Here is a 20,388-nt window from a genome sequence, read left to right as displayed (position 1 = left end):
TATGTAGTGAAATCGGGCATACTTTAGTTATAGTCAAAATATTCAAATATTTCCTATCTAAATACCTATACCAATGAATTCGGTTCGGTTCAATTAAAATAAACAACCCATGAAATTAAGTGAAAATATATTTGATAATCAAAATAAATGAGCAATAATACAAAATAATATACAACCATAAATATGTGAACAATTTAGATAATTTATTAATTTATAATATTTTTTATATATTAGCTTAATCAGTGACACTTATAGCTACAGGTGGTATAAATCTCCAAACGTGACTGACTTCGCCGGCACAGGGTTGAATTATGGACGGCGGTTCAGCCTCTTTGACCAGTGGGATCTCGTCTAATATAGGTTCAGTGGTGGAGCACTGAATGTCGATCTTATATTCTCCGGGAGTCAAGAAGACAACGGTGCACTCGTGATACGCCTTGGCTGATTCTGGCAGTGTTGTTAGTACCACTCTAAAAAAACAAATAAAAAAAACATCAACATCACTTTTTAATACTTAGATTGATTAGATTGATAGGTTATTTTAATTGTGTCTTCTTCAGCTTAAAATATGCAAAAAGAGCTAATGAAGTAAGTTATTTTATTGTTCCTAAGACTTTGACATCAAGACTGAAAACGAATATAGAATCCGCCAAAACTCTATAATATACCTCGAATGAAGATAGAATAATCCGCCTCAAATATTGCAAAACAAAAATATCTATGTTTATATTCCTCTATAAAATAAATAGTAATTCTAAACTTACTTATTATTTCCAGCGGTGGCTACGCGGTTATCAAGCTTGTAGCTGAGCACGCCGTTGTTATAGTCCTGGTAGAACTGCACGGAGAGACAGAGCTTGTGCAGCGGCCGACTGAGATGGTTCCACACCGCCACGCCGAGTGACAGACACTCGCCCGCGCTACAGTTGTACTCCTCTTGCGGCTTGATGCATTGACTGTTCACACTTACTTCTGTTGGGGCAATAAGAAATTAAAGTTAGAACAGTAAATTGAAGCAACCTTAGTTTTTATGCGCGAGAGCGTGAGGCGCCCATAGCCAGTTGCGCTCACCGGTCGGTAAACGATCTGTGGGTTAAGCAACCCTTGGCGCGGTCACTATAGATGGTTGACCGCATAGTGGTATTTGAACTGGGCGTCTCCGTGCTTCGGAGGGCACGTAAAAAGTCGGTCCCGGTTGTTGTCTACTAAGATAACAGTCGTTAAGCCACGTCAAAGGCCTTCGGGCGGCTTGAACAACTTTGACACTAGGTTGACCACTAACCACACGATAAGAAGAAGAAGTTTTTATCTACTGACGATTACCGATATATTATGATTTATGGTATTCTGATTTCAATGTAGTAAGCCAGTGAATTACTAGGATTAAAAAATTTGGATATAAATTGGCAAACTTCTTCTCTATGTTACTAACAGTTAAATCTGTAGATTTTATTTTATTAGAAACAACTTCAAAATCCGGTTTTATCGTAAAAAAAATCAAACGATACACAAAAACTTAACCAAACAGCATACAAAGTTAACAATGAATTTTTAGAAGGTTTTAAAGACTCATATTTCCCAAAAATCATTACCCGTGGAACAGCTAAACAAAGTTAGGAAATACAAAATCATACTGTAAGTAGTTGCAAGTCCTTACCCCAGTTAAGCGGCGACATGCGAACAATATCCATCATGGCCTGTGAGAGAGTGATGCCTTTGACGGAGGCGCGGCCATTAATGTCTGACTGCATGAGGTGCCAGCGCAAGTCCACGTTGTTGGTGATGTGTTCTGAACACATCAGCTCTAAGCTGTTTGTGGATGTCCCTGTGTTGGTCGACTTGGATTCAACGAGGTCTGTGGAATAAAGTAATTGTTATAGCTATAAAAATAACAGGGGTGGATTTATTGTACGTAAAAAACGTAACTGTCTGTCTGGTATACTGTTTCGATTTCACGTCGATTTTGTTTTAACCTTATCATTCGCGCGTACCCTTTTTCTTTAGAGTGAAGCACGTACGACTCTTAAGATTTACTCAGTCGGATCTCAAAATCCTAAATAGCAGCCGCACAAACTCGACGATCGTCGACGACTTGAACGATATAGGTGATATTGTTTGCACAAGTCACCGATATATGTTCTAGGAAATAATGTCGCAGACATCAAATCTTCGACACGTATCTTTGTCCGATTGACGACTTTAGTGTAGATTCCATTAAAGTACTTCATCTGTTTTTTAACTAAATCCAAAAGTAAGTTAAGGCTTACCTTCATCAGCAGGTTTGCCAGGCGTAGTATTGAAGGGACACCGGTCTAACGGCACAGGAACTCGACAGGACTCCTTGCTCTCAATGAGAATGTGTTTGCTCGGGGCGTAGTGGAAATCCATCTCCTCTGATGTAAGGTTTGTGACGTCTAGTACTAAGTACAGCTGCGATGGACTGTGAAATAAATAATGTATTAAATACTTCTCTTTATCATAACTGCTCCTATCGTATCTTTCCTGGACGAGCTAACCCTTATTGGTTTTGTTTTGTTCGGTACTAAACAATTTATCCATTTACTCGACATAAACTAAAATTTTACCTATAGATTTTTTCGCTGTGTTTAATTAAATTACTTATGCTGATATAAACATGACGGGTTGAATATTTAAACTACGGCTAAATGTGCCCCAGAAACCGGGCATTATTTAATTTACTTACATTTCAGCTGGCAACACATCCCAGTGTGTGATAGACACGCTCGGCAACAACTCAAGATTGATTTGTAGTGTTGATTGGCGACAGTGCACTTCCTTGCCCTCGCCGCCTGAATATCTTATTATTAACTGTAAGTAAATAACAAATATTTGTTATTTAAATTATATGTTCAACAGTAACTGTACGCGTATTTCAGGTTCCATATAGATAGGTTTTTAAAGCTATTTACCTGAGTTTCAACTTGACGACCTCTAGAAGGCGACATCACAGATATTGGCGCCGACCAACTAGTTGTATGAGAATTAGTTGACCTAAAATACATTATTAATAGTTTAATAAAAATTACTGTATTTAAAATGATAATGACTGTTTATTAGGTACATTACAAATATCAGTAAAAAAATCGTCAACAACAAGAACACAGCATGCCGTGTTTAAGAACTAACTTCATAGACTTGGCATGCTGCGTGTAAAAGATAATAATATGCAATTGATTGTAGACTATTACAATATTCAGTTGCCGTAAATTAAGCGATATAAAATTACAATACTATATACCTGAAGCTGCCAGAAGTTCTATTAGCAATAAGGCCGCTGCTCAAAGACGTTTGCGGGTTAGAACTTTGCGTCGGCAAAGACGTCTGTGCATTAGGTACAGGAGAGCCCACTCTCGAAGGATAGTTTGAAGTCAGACTGTTGAGGAACAGGTTCTCTCCCCCTACTCCACCCAGGTCTAAGAAGTCAGCTTCACCGTACAACTTGATGGCAATAGTTGCCGTTTCGTTCGGCGGAATTGGTAATTGAGATTGTATTTCATCGTTCGAGAAATGGAATACTTTTGATTGTAATTGGTTGTCCATGTTTGACTGAAAATAACAGTAATAGTTGCAGTTTCAAAGTATGTATTGTGGATGGAAAAAAGGAAAAAAAAATAGTTTTTAAGAATAAAAATAGAAAAATACACTATTTAACTTGTAAACTTATATCTATGACCTGCCTGCTCTCTTTACGGCAAACCATCAATAGGAAAGCAATAGATATTAACAAGTTTTTAATAATAGGTATTTTGATGTCATATAAGCGAGATTTTCGTTATAATTAAAACTCTATAAAAGCTTACCTGAATCGACAATTCAAGATATTCAATCGGCACATTACTAGTATTAGTGATCTTCAAGGAACAGTCCGTACTTTCTCCATTATACAGCGAGATATGTGTGGTACTACCCACATTCTCCATACTGGACAGACTTATATTACCAGAGGGCGCCACGGTCGTCTCTATAGTTATCGTTGGTAGACTTGGAATTACTTCAATAGTGTATGCAGCGGGAAATTTGTGCGGCGTAGGCATATTCTTAAGGCGACAGTTCGACTTTACACCAAGAGTATGAGTCGAATATCCGAGTATTTGTAGATCCCCTACTTCTTTAGGTGTTCCGTGAAGATTGACAGTAGTAGGGGAGTCTGGTGGAAGGATGATTGTCTCCGGAATGGATTCGAATACTACGCCCGATGTTAACAGTCTCATGTTAGATACTTTCAGTTCGAAGGGCAATGGATTGGTCAGTTTCATTTGAACTTCGCATATGTCGTCTTCTACCCATAAGTATTCTGAAAGGAAAAACAGAAATTTATAGTTTGTTATTTTTTTATCTTTTCGTCATATGCTTTGACAAGCATATTAATGATCAAAATACGATAAATCTATCCAAAAAACACGTATTATATTTAAGAACACGCCTTTGCATGTCTTACCTAACGACAGTATACGCATCGCAAAAGATGTCTACGTACAACCCAATATATTTTGTTTGAAATTATTTTTTTCTACATTAAAAACGATTACAGTATTTTCATCGACATTTTACGTACCCATCTTCCCATCATCTTTCTTAGCATTTCTTTCCAAGCTGCCGAAGTGTATAGGAGTGAATATGAATGGTCCGTGCTGTGGCTTAGCACGGCGAGGTGCTGGGGCGCGGGCGGCGGGGGGAGCTCGAGGCTTGAAGGCACCGCATAGAGGCACGTGGGATAAGTTGGCGGGAGGGATCACCGCGCCTGACTCCAGGACTAGAGGGACTGGACCACCCTCACATTGAGCTGATAGTGCCTGTTATAATCATTGTGCGCATGTTATTTAGCTAAACTTGGAAATTGATATATTTAGATGTAATGTATGGCATAACGCCCGGCGTCAATATTTCAGTAATAAAATGGTTGATTACTCAATGTATTTAGGCCGGCGTCATGATATGTTGCTTCTAGGATTATGTTGATTGATATTTATGAATTGCATTAAAGTACATTAATTGGACTTGCACTCAAGACACTTAAGAACTATGAAAAGTATAACAAAAAACAATATAATATTACCTGTAATTGTATAGCAAGTTCTTTATGCTCCTGTCTAGTGAGATGCGGCCACATGGTCTGAAGTAAGAACGTCATATGTCGCGTGGCTAAAGCGGGGTGACCCATGCGACGAGACGCTACCACTAACTCTTGTAATAACTGGATCTGTAGTGCCGGCCAGCCTAATTAAAAGCACGTAGAATTACTAGGGAACATAGGTATTTACAAAACATTTTGTCGATATTACAAAAAAATTTCAGGTATGGTATCCAATTAATAAAATATGGGAATAGTGATGTAATATGGGTAATAACTTTCTAACTCCCATAAAACTTATTATATTTCTATGGTATCTATTAATTGATTAGAAAATGGGAGGGCACTAAAGCAAGAAATAAATGAACACAATAATGGGTATATTTTTGAAACAATATTCACAATAAACTTAATAAATAATAAAAAAACAAAGAGTTGGTTGACCACCTACCCACTTGATGTTGGATAACATAATTAGGATCCAAACTGAGCTTGTATCCTGGGAAACTGTTCAGCATCAGGTAGTAACATTTTTGCCAATCAGGACTAGGGTTGTTAGGGCTCACTTGTCTAGTCGCCGCTAAACGTTGGCAAAAACCTGCCTTGCGATGAAAACCTGGACAAAGGATAATTCACATACACACTCGTTGACCAAATTCGCATCCCTATATTGAGACTTAAATAAATCGATTTCAGTGGCGCCATCTTGAGTTCGTTAAATATGAGCTACACAATGGTGACTAGGTAGGAATAATTACTAATGTATTAGTTTACTGTTAAAATAAATAGTCAAAACAATCGTAGAAACTTACCAATTTCCTTATAGAGTTCCGCCAAAGTCTCGAATCTCTGAATTTTCTCCTGTTCACTCAAAGTCAGATTGATAAATATGACATTTTGCAGAAAGCTAGAAGCATGCAGACTGTTATTCTGTTCAACTGCAATTCGAGCTGCTTTGAAACAAGCTTCAGTCTCAATGACCCCAGCATTTTTATATTTACTATAGTCCATGATCGCTTCACGATATTTTTCAGCAATATCTTCTCCATTAAGTAAGTACTGGTTATTGATTTGCGAAGGGGGTTGTCTAGGAATAGATGGGAGGTCGGGACCGATGTAAGACTTGGCCATGCTTTGGTACTCCATATCACTTGAGGAAGCGAGAGATTCGGAGTCTGCATTATCCGTTTCTGACTGCCTTGAGGACGTTTCAACACTGTCTGAAGAAGTTGGTGTAAGTTCACTGGGCGGATTCACTGGGCTAGAAGTCTTTGAGTTCCGTAAAGGAGAACCAGTCAGTTTGTATTTACGGAAAGGGTCTGTGCTCGGCTGGAATAGAGATAGCTGTTTTGCTTTGTTTGGTGAGTTCTCTTGAAGACTAGCGTTGCGATGTAGTGGAGTAGGGTTACGAAGATTTGGGTAGAGGAGTATTGCTGAAGCAGTACAAAGACCTGAAACCAAGGATTTTATTATTCCACGCATGTATAGGATTTCATGTGCTAAACTTTTTATGATAATGCGTAAAATAATTTGATTTCCAAATCTTTCAAGTTATCTGTATTAAGTTACCCAAAAAACTAAAATAGCTTTAATAAATAAACATTTACCTTCTTTTGCTGCTGCCAGCCACAGCCAGTCACTTTTCAACATTTCAGTAGAAGAGTTATAGAGGCTCAAACTGTCGGCGACAAGGCCGGCCTGAAGAGTTAGATCAGCTAAGTTCTTGGTCACCCGGCCCATGCAACGCTTCTTGTTGTTACGGGACTCCATGTCGAGACCTACGAAAATATTAGTTAGGTTTTAAAATTATTCCTGATGAAAAAAAAACGCCGTCTATAGCCGCACTGCGAACTAGTTACCAAACCACGATTTGTGTTTTCAATTTTCTGACAGTAGGCCATGAATCATCATGATTACATTGTCTGATGAAATAATAAATCGTGTGTATGAAGTTATTTTTCAAAGTTAGTTAAAAATCCTTCTACAGTTAGCATAGAAAGTAATTTAAGTAACATCTTAAAAAATACCAACCAACAAAATCCTTCTTCTCAAAAGGCGCAAGAAGCAAGGAAACCTTCTCTAACTTTTCCCTGGACCTCTCCAGTCTTTTAGACTCAACCACCCAGAACAGTGAGTTGATGAGATCAGCTACATTCTGTTCTAAGTCAGGCACTGGGTCATTTTCCCCATAGAACATGGCGTTAGTCTTGAAGTTGGAAGGAGTTGTGAAGTGCTCCTCTTGAGGGTATGAAGAAGCAGATGAAGTTGAAACTGGAAAGCTTTCTGAGGAAGACAGGCTGTCGACTGGTTCACTGGGTAGAGAGCCCCTGTAAGAAGAGGGCAGATTTTATGTATTACATACGGAACTCAAACTTATTACTATGTGCATCAGATAATAGCTATATAATCACTAATAACATAAAGCTAACTGCTGCTGGTTTGTCTGTGGAAAATTTACTGAATGAATTTTAAAACAGTTTTCAGCATTAGATAGAGCAATTTCTGCAGGTTGGCCCAAAGTACGGATTACTTAGCTTTACGATATTATTGCTGGCTGTAGCTGTATAGTAAGTTTGCTGAGAAATTATATTCTTGTGAAATCCAAGTGAATTCTAGTTTTGTAATTGAGATCACACTTGCACAGAATGTACAGTCATAATAAACTGTTCATATGCTAACTGTTCAGTTTACTAAAAGGCTATTGACCTGAATTAAGATGAAGTAAATGTTTATAACAAGTGCTAGATTGTAGATAACTCTTAGGATAACATAAATATTAATGCATACATAGTACATGATGTAGCTCTGTTTTATTTACAGCTAATTAATTGATTTAATTTAAATGAAATTTCATAGTCTGCTGACCATATTATTACTATTTTAATATAAGTTAATTCACAACCAACAAGCCATTAAACATAACCAATGCTTAAACACTTACTTGTCACTTAAACTGCCATCTCTCAAAGGTTTATCTTCCTCAAAGTAGCTGTACGTCTCTGGCTCTTGTTCCGGTTTCTTCATGTTACTATTAGGTCCAAACATGAATGCCCGAGAGTCATACAGAGTGTTTGAGTACTTCACTTTAAGTGATTCATGAACACGGCACACTTCATTCAGCTCCACTTGGTTTGTAAACTTACTCAGTGTAATAAGACCCAGCAGTCGCCTGGAATAAAGATTATTTTATATATGTACTAATTAAAAAACTTATTATTCTTCATGATAGATACTTTACTTATACTTAGACCTCAGTACTTTCACAAATCAATGTGACATTTCTTCTAAACAAATGTTTAATGATGTCGTAAAAATGTTAACAATTGTGAAAATATCAATTAACTTGAAATTGCAGTGACACAGCCAAAATATGGTGCTGAGTGCCACTGACATGCCATTAGCTTGCTATACCTAACCAAGATTCTCAGGTATTAACAGATAACTAAGTTACTAATAAAACTGGTGAAGTAAACACAAAAAAATTTACTATTTCATTCTAAACAATATACTTGGAAATACTTTAAGTTATTTTGTTTGGCTTGATTGCTCTATTAACATAAAAAGTTAATATACTTCCTTCTTTAACATTAAGGTGCATATCAGTGTAATTGTAGCATAGGTACTTACATATTGTACAGGTAATTGTAAAACTTCCTTCATACTTTTTTTTTCATATAAATACAATTGTTTATAATGGTAAAAGTCCACGTCTAACTATTGTTAATGTTTAGGAGGATATTATAATTTATCAATGCTTGAATGTTTTATGCAACAAAAAAAAATATAAAGTTAATAATTACCTATGAGTTTGAAAGTCACCCCAATCATTATTTTCAACAGGATAGTCTCTTACATATCTTACATATATGTCTCTTGATTGGCCAGTTGAATCTGAAATTATAGTATTTTCGGAATTATAACATAAAAACAAATTAAAAAGCTTTTATTTCAATATGGTTGGGCTGAAAAGACTGCTTACCAGTAACTTTTATATTGTTGACCCTTTGTATCCGCTCCCAAAGTTTGTTGAAGTTCTTGAGCATGCCGCCGATGCCCTTGACGAGCACCAGCAGGCACGCATGGTGTTGGGCGTGCTGCGAGTAATCCGGGTGCGACATCACCGACTCCCCTGGCGCGTGAGATAGAATGTAGCTCACCGAAGAGCGCATCGAGATCTCATTTGATTATTATCAATCACAATATCCAAGTTGCTCGTCATAAAATACACGATCCATCGCCGTAAATAAAGAAATCAGACGTCTATCGTAAGAGTTTTTATGATAATACGATATTTTTTTGATTTATTGAATATTTGTTTACGTCGCGATTTTTTCGCTAAACGGGGCGTATTTGACAATTAAAAACTGACATTGACAGAATTGACAGTATTAAGGTTGTCCAGAAATATTTTAAACAATATCACACTTGCACTGCAGCACTGGTACCATTTTCCTAAAACACTATTCGTATATAACAGCGTTTCGGAAAAATAATGAAAAGAGATACTTTTAATGTCTTTAGTCAAATCTGATGTACAGAGTACATTTATGTTCTTATTTCTCTAATACTTTGGAAACTGAGTTCGTTGAATAATATAAAATTTTATTTTTGACAAGACAAACTTTACTAAATTTCCGAACGGAGTGAAGTAACCTCAAAATTTGATTGATGCTGTACTGTGTTTTGAGTTTTTGAGACGCCGAAAATTTTATTGTTTGCTGATTTAGAAATTTTGGAAACACATTAAGACAATGGCATCTAAAGAAAGTGGAGATAAAGGAAAGGTAACCTTACAAATAACTTTATATTTATCAGCAGTACTTTGTTGGTTAGCTTTGTTTAGGATGCTTTCTTCGAACAGTGTTATTTACTTTTTGCTTACAATACTTTTCAGAACTCGCAAGGTGCTGGAGATAATAAAGAAAAGAGGAGGAAAGAGTCAATCCTTGATTTAAGCAAGTATTTAGAGAAGAGCATTCGAGTGAAGTTTGCTGGTGGGCGAGAAGCGGCGGGAATTCTTAAAGGCTATGATCCTCTTTTAAATCTTGTATTAGACAATACTACGGAGTTCCTTAGGGGTTTGTATTATGTGTTATTTTATGAAACTTTCCTTTTTACTGTAGTAAAACCTAAGTAAGTAGTTTCTGTTGCCACATCAAGCATTAAAGGAATGGTGTAGTTTTAATTTGTATATTTTCTATATTTTACAGATCCTGATGACCCCTACAAGCTGCTTGATGATACCAGAGCATTAGGGTTGGTAGTATGTAGAGGAACCTCAGTTGTTTTAATTTGTCCCATGGATGGAATGGAAGCCATTCCCAATCCTTTCATTACTCAGGAAGGGTAGTCATAAGCTAAGTCATATTTGTCAATATTTGTGTAATATAAGTGGTATATGTTAAGTAATAAATTAAACAAATTAAAAATAATATTTATTTCTTTTATAACCTATTTTTCAGACAGTTATAGATTTTTTAATCTACATAATAAATTATTGCACATAGTACTTAAAAAATATGTCTCAAGTTATTCATAAAAATACTGTAACAAAGTATGAAAAGTTAATACTTTTTTCAGTTAAATTACTTAACAGTGAGCCTGCTGCTCAAACAATAGACATCTGAATTAAACTACTTATAAATTGGTAACTGATCATTAAATTGTGAATAAATTAAAATTCTAAAACATTAATCATATCCAAACTCGTTTCTGATCCATGGATAGGCCTTAGGGCAATCGGTACATGTTATCATGTATTTATCATGTTCTAATATTTTGGACTGTAACTTGCAGGTGTGAGGCTTGAAGCAGGCAACTTCTGCTTCCTCAAAGTGACGTTCTTTACATAGCCAAGGTTCAAATTTCTTCAACTGTAGCACAGGTGTGGGTCTCTTGATCCAATCAATAACCTCCTTGTATGATACAAAGTATACATCTGGTAATTTTGTTACTTCAGTCATAAATTTCTGTAATATAATATTTAGCAATTAGACATAAGATTCCACTTCCACTCACTTAAAAACAGATTACTTTTTGTTAAAACAGTATTTAGTAGAAACCAGTGTGCCTTTACTTTGCCCTTGCCAGGAAACCTTACCTAGCTCAAATATCTAGTTCTCTTTAGTCTTAATATTTTTTAGTACAAAAGTGATCATTAGTTACCTTGAAAGCTTGAAGATACTCATTATTCTTAAACCATGTAGAGTTCAGATGGATTCCATATGGGGCTCTATTCTTCAAGTAATGTCTCTTAAAATTATTTACTAATATGTTGTATACATCTTCTCCAGTTAGGTTTGTGGGACAATACTCGAGGGTGGCACATGTATGTTGGCCATTAGCCAGTGGATTGATGACCATCTCCCACAAACCGGCGTAGCTTCGTGTCGGACAGTATTGGTTGTTGCCTGAAAAAATAGAAGTATTAAGTATAGTATTAGAGTTATTGACTGCAGTCTCACTAAACACATTATAAGCCATTGAGGCGTTCTGCAAGTTTAGCAATATAATCGCTCTTGATATCGAAGATATCGAAGTGGTAATCCTCTGTATAATTTAGGACAGTTTTTTAATTGATTTATCTATCGATCGAGAACCGCATGGTGGGCACTTGAAAGGAATTGAGGGAGGTAAAATCACATATTATGCAGACAAAGTCTTAGATATTTTTTTTTATTGTTTTTTAAACTTCGCCTTTAGATAAGTGCTGGCTATTGGTAAGCGCATAAAATTTACGTTTTACAATATTAATTAATAATTTCCTATGGTGAAATTGTGATGATCATGCGTGTGATATAGACGATTAAATGACTGCGTACCTAAGTACTATAGTTATTAACTAGGTCATTGATGTAACATGGTGATTATACAAGGTGTTTTTAACTATCAATCCCATACGCTCTCAACGTCTAAACCAGTTTAAAAAAATAATAAATCATTGCGTGTAATTGCTCACTAGTGAATCGATGTTTGCGTTTCTAATTTTGATGTTGACTTTAATAGATTTATTGAGACCGTACGATCAAATCAATACATTTGGTGAAATATACTTCCATGGCAGCGTGACCGTAATTTGAACCATTGAAGATAGGTATACCGTACAGTAGGTACCTATATGTACGGTTGAATCGTAGCTAAGATATATTTAGCCTAACTTTCTGTTTATTCTTATTCATTATTCAAAAATAGGGATGATAATCCCAGTCCATGAGATGCTTTGCTTGCTTTTCCTAAAGTTTCATAAAATATAACTGCCTATCTTATTAATTTAATTGAAACGTGAATCCGTTCGTTCCGCATTCCCGGCAGTTATGCGTAATATCGTTTTAAACTAACAATGGCGATGGTGGCACGCAGAGCGCAATCTCTCCTGTCGTTGCACTCGCGTCGTCATCGACAATCACAGCGCATAACATCTTACTTAACAACTCACACGTTCTACTTATTACTGTCGAGATGAATCAGTTTGTTTTTAAACGTTAACATTTGAGCAACACATCTGAAGTACAAATAAAAGTTTACGAAGTCGTTATTTATGTAACATGTGAGATACGGTCTCTGACTTTGTAATTATCTTATAATGACAAGGACGTGTCGACAGACTGTTAGTTTGCCCAATATTGACGAAAAAGCGGGCCAAAAGACCAACCCAAAAATGAATAAGGAGGTAGATAACGGTAATCTATCTCTATACAATGTGAAACCAATAGCCAGGAGGTATCCTTTCATGTTTCATTGTTATTTTTGTTTCGATAAGTAATTTTATAAAGTGTAATGCGGTTTTTCTTAAAAATATAAGTAGGTACTTCCTAGGTGATTATGATCTACGTACCTGTACACTTATGCGGCATCTTGTAGTCAAGAGTGTACGGCCAAAACGGTGGGTCAACTAGAGGAGCTACCACCGTCGCATCGTAAACAAAACCGAATTCCTGCATCATCAGGAACTGGCGATTCCATCCTACTGAAAGAAACGGAACTCGAAGACCTCTGTAACGTGATGTCAATAGAAAGGTATTTTAGAGCTAAACACAATTAATAAATGCGAATTGAAATGCGATATCGATTTGTAAGTAAAGATGTTTGTTAGCATGAACAAGCGTGTTATCAATTCTTACAAGATTCTCGATCTTCCATTACAACATTTTTTAAAAGAAATCGCTGCTGCAATGAATGAACGTTGCATAAAATAATAACAAGCGTGCGACATGTTCTCAATATAAAAAATCTTTACAGTGCATCAATTATTTAGAATAAGAAATAACGGAAATCAATGTGCAATCAATAAACACTGTTATGACCTGAAGTCTTCCATGTGAACTCTACCAAATCTGTTGATCACATTCGCTTGGCCGACCATCTCGTCGAACCAATCCTCTACGGTCGCGTTTTTGGACCACCAGTCTTCCGGGCCGCGACGGCTGTAAAATATAATTTATTTATTCAGCATAAGAAGGTATTTTATTACATAGTACCTAAAGTAGTTGCAAAACGTCTCTATTTGTATTTCAGCGTCATTAACCACGATCGTTAACGACGTGTAGTTTTTCATTATCCATAAAAACATGTTATTACTTTAATAGATATGCGTAGGTATTTAATTTTACCCACTTTGTATTTGTTTGTGAATTTTGCGTTTTTACGCCGTGGCTTGTAGACTCTGGTGTTGGGTATTTATCACGCTACTTCTTAGATAATTATGCTTTGTCATATATCTGGCTATGGCCAGAGCGTGTTGTTGTCATATTCCACAGCACACTCTAAACTGGTTGCCTAGAGAGACCGTAAAAAGTCATAGGTATAAAGTTTCTACTAACAAGACTTACGTTATTGAATTTACTGCAATCTCATGGCCGTCATTCCAAAGTTTTTGCACATGTCTGTAATTCGTGTATGGATGTGAAACGAAGAAAGTGGCTTTGATTGGACAACCGTTAGGATTTTTTCTTTCCGAAGTGAACAGATGTTTCACATAAGCGTCCCAGTTTTCATGATTTACAGGTCCATCAAAGGTTAACGTGATCATTTGCGGCGTCTGCAAAAAGAAAAATATCAAATTCTTACCTAAAAAAGGAAGAAATAACCAAGATATCTCGTTAACTACTTCCTCGTTGTTATTTTCCTACAGATATACTTAAACTAAAAACAATTAAGACCGGTGGAGTGTTTGCTTTTAAATGTAGTTTTCACCTGACCTGTAAGCAAGTTTATCAATTGGTTTTCATCTCTCAAACTGTGAGACCGTAGAGTAATAAGTAGGTACGTTGTTTGCTTACATTATGGGACTCATTAGAGCAGGTCTTTTGTTTAAGTGTGTTACATACATTATGAACTTTTACTCTTTACTCATTCTTATTTATGGTGAAAGGGAAAAGTGATTCCGGTACTCGTTAGATGCAACAGAAAAATGAGCTGAATCGCGAGTAGATTCATCCACACAATCACCTTACCTAATCACTATTGTCGCATAAAGTTTTACTAACAAAGATTGAATTGAACTAAAGAATTTGTTTAATTAGTTAATATAAGTCCCAACGAGACAACTCTTGTCGTTTACAATATTGTAGAGCCACTAGTCGGCGAAACCGATGCGGCCGGTGGTGATTCTGATCTCAACATTATCATTAATTACTTATTCGGATTTCTGCGTAAGCATTTGTAAAAACATTTCTTACCTGACTAGGCACAAGATTTCCAGGTATTACATTTCCATGTTTAGAGCAGAAACAATCTGGCAGTTGGCATAAATTAACATCACACGGTTCCGCTGCGTTCGGGTCATAGTTCACATCACACCAGCCCTGGACAAGATAGAAATTTAGAGAAAACTGTACATTATTAACTAGTAATAATCGGCTTGACATGGTGCGAGCGATTATCATTACAGTGAAAGTACGAATTAGGGTAAAGATTAGAAAACGAATCTACAGCTGACAGCATTGATGATTTGCAAGTCATAATGAGGCGAGGAGTTGTGAAATTACGATTGATTCACTAATCATGTCGCTGCTGTTTGATCTTATGATTGCACTTCGAGCAATGAATAGTGATTGCATTCAAAAGATTCAAAAGATTTTATGGTGGTGTTTGCTTGCAGTCATTACAAGATAATAAGGAGCCATTAAAGATAAGGTGATGGTACCTATTAGATCAGTTTTAGAATCCTATAAGCTGGTAGAGGTAGATTTTTGTTAGGTAGTTTGCATTAACCGGTCAACCTTTTGACTTATCTATTACCTCATCTGAAGAGTCCTGGCAGTCGATGGCTCCGTCACAGAAATAAACAGATTGTATACAGGTGCCGTCTGCACAACCGATGTGAGTGTCATTGGCACAGTCCGCCGCATCAAGAAGAGGCTTCGGGATTCGAGTCTCTAAAATAAATACAAATAACTTTAGAGATACCGTTGCCGTCCTTAGAATTTAACTACTTCATGGTTGAAGCTCTAGGAGATGTACAGTCAGCTCCAAAAGTCGCTAAACAGAATAAAATACTCGTGTACAGCGACTTGTGTAAATTTCTGAAGTATAGGTTATTTTCTTACATAGTCGACTATAACTTATGGCATTTTATTGTGTAAAGGTATTTTAAAGCCCCTTTGATCTGTTCAGAGACTTTTAGAGCTGACTGTACAACGTTCCAAACAAAAACAATGCAAAGGCAGTTTAACTTGGCCTCATGTAACTGCAGCAACCACAACGATCAGATTTTAATAGTTTTCACGTACCTGTAGTAAGATCGCAGTTGTGAACATTCTGTTGCATGTCACACAGTTGTCTGTTCACATCGAACAACAGACCCGATGAGCAATGGAACTCGAAGACGTCTCCGTCTAAGCAAAGATAGTATTTGGCACATTCATCCAGCGTCCACATTGTGTCTTCAGACCGGTCTGGGTTTCTAGGAATAATAGGTCGAAGATTAATTTCTCATCGTTAGCTCGTTTAAGGCTGGCCTAGCTAATGAGCATTTTACACTAGGAATGTATTAATATCTTAGATGCAGATCGATTATAACTTGAAATTTTTTTAACAAGTTTATGGGAGAAATAAGTTAGGTATAGCACCTCGTAAATAAGTAGTCTAATAATAGACGGGCTTTCCTTTTAAGTACGACATTTGTTAACTCGAGTTTAGTGTTTGCTAAAAGAACAAACGATATGCAGAATAAATTAAGTTATGCATTAATCCATCAATGAAGTCGCCGGGAAGGCTGTTAATAAATAAGTGAAAGTGCTGCTACGAAGACAAAAAATATGTTTTTAAACTGCTGTCAATATAAGTACGTCTCACGCAGACATGTATTTCATACAAATGCTACACTAATTTAGGGACAGCCGCAAATTAGATGTCGTTTGTGAATATTTTGTCATATGTCGAGCTATTCGGATATAATATACAGCGAAAGTGAATTTCTCAAGACGTGGTAGGAAATGGTAATGCTGATACAAGCGGACGGTAGCCTCAGTCAAGGTTGCAGCGAAAGTCGCGCGGGGTCGTCGCCCGTGTGCGTAACGAAAATGGCGGAAAATCATCCTACATTGTCTACACGCAGGTTTGTTTTTTATTTGCGTGATATTTCCGCGGAAACATTTAACATCACTCATTTTCATAATGATCTAGAAAAAAACTTGTTTCCGTTTTCCAATAATATAACTTTACTAGTAAGAGGTAGAAAATGGGTTAGTGTACCATTACAAATGGTATGGTCTGGTGCATCCGCGAATTTATGACCGATGCGGTATTTTTTTTGAACGAGGATGTTTCGAGCATTATGCAGATTAAGCATAGGTACTTATTAATTATTATGTTGCACCATAATATGCATACGTTATTGTTATCCACTTATTTATGGCCGCTACACGAGAACATTAGTTATTAAAAACAGGCAGGTATAGCATAAGTTACAATGCAATCTAAACTCGTACATTTGACGGATACAATGTGCAACTTGACCCCAAACCGAAGCTGCAACGTATTGAAGGATTAAAGTCACATTAACAAGGACATGGGAATAGAACCCACGACCTACCGTTGGCTGAAGGGTAGTGGCATGTCGACCATCTTTAGCACTGCACCGCAAATGCTATCGTTATTCTTATGAGATTTACTTGATAATTATTACCGCGATAATACGTTTTTTAATGTCTTGTACCGTTCTTTAACTAGGTAATATTTAGCATAACATGAGTTAGCCTTCTTTGTTAACTTTTTTTAATAAACTTTTATATAATTTCTCCTTACAAAATTTGCGTTAGCAAGAGCCATGAGAAAACTGTTTAATTACCGGTTGTAATGCAAAGTAGGAAATCTGGTATTTCTAGGATTAATTATATTATTATTTACTAGATATCTAGTTAGGATTACCTACCTACTTCATGAAATAGGAGTGTATATCTATAGCCTAAACGTCTAAATACAATTCATTATGTCATCGATATACGTGATTTGAGAGGCATGAAACATTACCAAAATATTTATCCTCTCAAGCAGAATGTTGTTTTGGGTATATCTTAAAAATTCGAAGAATTAATTCATAGCCAGTTGCGAATAATTAATGGATGCTAATTTCAATTTAAACAAAAATTGTAAACGACGTATAATTAGAGATAACGTATATTTTTACAGTGATTGGCTTTGCATCAATTAATATGATGCATATATAAGTACCTACATATCGTGCTATTCGCAATTTTACTGTCGACTGGTCTAGACATAATATAAAATTTATTGATATTGCATAAATAGTTATGAATGCCGATATTATTGAGTCCCAATGTAACAAATATGATTACACAAATTTAACAATAAGACCACGGTAACCCTCGTTCTTCCATAACATAAGCTGCTTTAAAATAGGTATTTATGTTGTAAAAATATATTCGCCAGTGTACATATTTATTTAAATAACAAATGTTGACACAGTTTTTAGATATTAATATTCATCTTAACGTTATTATCTTCTGATGTAACACAATAATAGCATGATTCGATTAACACATGTGACCACTCCAAACGTAGAAAAACGCGGCAAAATACGTTTGGAAGATTTTATCGCTTATAATTTTAAAATAATGATTAGTGACATAACATTTTATAACAATAATATTAACGTGACATAAGATATGGACAGGTAGGTATAATAACTTAATATTGTTCGAATTAAATGTCCGCGTAATATTTAATTGCTGTATTTTCTACAATAAATTTTATTGTGTTTTCACATTTCCAGTCACTGGCCAGTTAGATAACTCCCGTGACAAATTAGAAACCCTTGCTTATGCCTAGTGTTAGTCTCGCTTGCTAGCTTTTTTCCTGCAATTAGGTTTGATTTCACCTCGGAAAATCATAGCGAAGCAAAGGTTATTTTCACTTCATTTTCCAAAGTCACTCTCGAACTACTTTAATATCAAAAAAAATCATTGATAAATTGATTAGGTTTATGATTATGTTGTCCACAGATTTATATTATTATCACTAAACCCTAAATTTTTGTAGCAACTTTTGTACCTTCATACCAGTGTAGGGCGTAGTTAACTACAATTTTGTAATCTGGTTACTAATTACGATTAAAAGTAGTTAACTACATGTAGTTATGATTACATGTAATCGTAACTACATGTAATTAACAAATAATTAACTACAGTAATCAAACTACATTGAATAGTTGTTAATTTGATTGCTGCAATCTAGTAGTTATAATTACTGATTATTTAAGTTTTATGAACTTATATTTTGCAATTATATAAAAATGTAATGTGTAAAAAGTAACATATGTTTTGGAATAGGGCTGCATAAAAAAACGGTTTATTGCACATACCTATGTTTATTTTCATAAATAATCAAATGCAAGGATTACAGTCGTAGATGTTATGAACCTATACTTATTAGATCTTAATTACTTTTTATAGACACGTAATCAAAAAAAATTAAAAACAGTAAATAATATTGTCTAATAAGAATTAAGTAATTCAAATTATTTGTGAATCAAATAAATAAACAAAAACGACAAACAAACCAAACGACAAGTCGAAACACGCGCGATCGTCGTTCATGTACTTACATGAACGACTATCGCGCGTGTTTCCTTTTTTAATGACGCAAAATTATTTTAAATATGTAGTTATAAAAAGTAATCAGGTAATCGTAATTTCAACTACAATTAGTAGTTAGTAGTCAAAATTTTAACTACATTTTTCGATTTTTTTATGTAGTTTGTAGTTATGATTACTAATTACTTTATGTAGTCGTAGTTAGTAATCAGTAGTTAGATTACATTTTGCCCAATACTGCTTCATACACAGGTTCAATATGATTCCTATAATGTTTCGATTACTTATAACTAATTTAAGTATTATGGAAGGAACACAATGTAGCTTTTAAATTAGACCTACCTATAAAATCTCCCATTTTCGTGACACTTCACATCCGTTAAACTTCTTTCGCTGCGATGTTTTCCTTGCACTCCTGTGAAATTATTATTTAAATTTTAAACGTGGATCAACATGCGCGGGAACCGTTTTAAATATTATTAATATTACACAAAAATTAACATAATTTAAATAAAATTCGCAAGAAATTCTTAGATGCAAAATGAGTCACTGTTTACCTATGAACAATATTGAGATAACAATAGCGTTTAGTACTCGTGAAAGGTGTCGAGCCATGTTGTGGGCCCGGTTTCTGCGGCAATACTGCTTGACTTATCAATAAACTACTCATACATCGTCGGTCGCAAGCATTACTTTCTTTTACACTGTTGTTGACTCAGAGCCGGCTGTTGCAAGAAAAGAAAGGAAAATAAAACCACTTTTTCATATTCCATCATATATTTTACATATTTAATTATATTGTCATTTATCTGATGAGTTTACTTATAGTTTACCAAGTTCCAGCTTTGGTAAAGTCGCTGAACGAAAAGAAATTGGTACCTACTACTATTATAATTAGATTCCGAGTTATTTGTGGATATGTCTGTTTCTTTCGAGACAAGTTTTGAAGTGGAAATTATATCGATTAAGATAAAAATCTTCCACTGTGAGCAAGTAAGGCACGGCTGTTAAGCTCTACCTATTAAATTCTGAATATAAGTGGTAGATGGATCTTAAAATTTTTATCATAAATACGTTTTCACCTTAACGATGTGATAATATTAAGTAATTACCTATGTTTCATTATTGAGATATAGTTAAATATAGGTACCTAAAGAGTTTTGTAAGTAGGCCTTGATCTACAGTCATTTTATAACACTTATGAAAGTTTAGCATTTAACAACAAAAAATATTAAAGAAGTT

General features: G+C 35.4%; 3 protein-coding genes across 3 annotated transcripts; 1 reads left to right on the top strand and 2 right to left on the bottom strand.

Moving 5' to 3' along the window:
* Window positions 1-110: 110 nt before the first annotated feature.
* Window positions 111-9,455, bottom strand: brun (trafficking protein particle complex subunit brun). Its single transcript, XM_076124125.1, has 17 exons — window positions 9,072-9,455; window positions 8,893-8,983; window positions 8,034-8,261; window positions 7,124-7,419; window positions 6,700-6,870; window positions 5,905-6,543; window positions 5,544-5,708; window positions 5,078-5,238; window positions 4,577-4,814; window positions 3,822-4,315; window positions 3,260-3,567; window positions 2,931-3,012; window positions 2,705-2,829; window positions 2,268-2,440; window positions 1,658-1,855; window positions 765-972; window positions 111-470 (listed from the first exon to the last, which is right to left on the bottom strand). The coding sequence occupies exons 1-17, from the start codon at window positions 9,259-9,261 to the stop codon at window positions 236-238; spliced, it is 4,002 nt and encodes a 1,333-aa protein (XP_075980240.1). The 5' UTR covers window positions 9,262-9,455; the 3' UTR covers window positions 111-235.
* Window positions 9,456-9,737: 282 nt separating this feature from the next.
* On the top strand, window positions 9,738-10,524 carry LSm7 (U6 snRNA-associated Sm-like protein LSm7). Its single transcript, XM_076124409.1, has 3 exons — window positions 9,738-9,876; window positions 9,987-10,170; window positions 10,303-10,524. Exons 1-3 carry the CDS (start codon window positions 9,844-9,846, stop codon window positions 10,440-10,442), a joined length of 357 nt encoding a protein of 118 aa, XP_075980524.1. The 5' UTR covers window positions 9,738-9,843; the 3' UTR covers window positions 10,443-10,524.
* On the bottom strand, window positions 10,511-19,850 carry ChLD3 (Chitin and LDLR binding deacetylase 3). Its single transcript, XM_076124408.1, has 10 exons — window positions 19,704-19,850; window positions 19,489-19,561; window positions 15,823-15,995; window positions 15,332-15,468; window positions 14,770-14,895; window positions 13,921-14,129; window positions 13,396-13,515; window positions 12,927-13,084; window positions 11,258-11,502; window positions 10,511-11,061 (listed from the first exon to the last, which is right to left on the bottom strand). The coding sequence occupies exons 1-10, from the start codon at window positions 19,759-19,761 to the stop codon at window positions 10,783-10,785; spliced, it is 1,578 nt and encodes a 525-aa protein (XP_075980523.1). The 5' UTR covers window positions 19,762-19,850; the 3' UTR covers window positions 10,511-10,782.
* Window positions 19,851-20,388: the final 538 nt, after the last annotated feature.

This window comes from Anticarsia gemmatalis, chromosome 16 (genome assembly GCF_050436995.1).
Source record: "Anticarsia gemmatalis isolate Benzon Research Colony breed Stoneville strain chromosome 16, ilAntGemm2 primary, whole genome shotgun sequence".
NCBI classification, from domain to species: domain Eukaryota; kingdom Metazoa; phylum Arthropoda; class Insecta; order Lepidoptera; family Erebidae; genus Anticarsia; species Anticarsia gemmatalis.
This window is presented reverse-complemented; position numbering and strand designations above follow the sequence as displayed.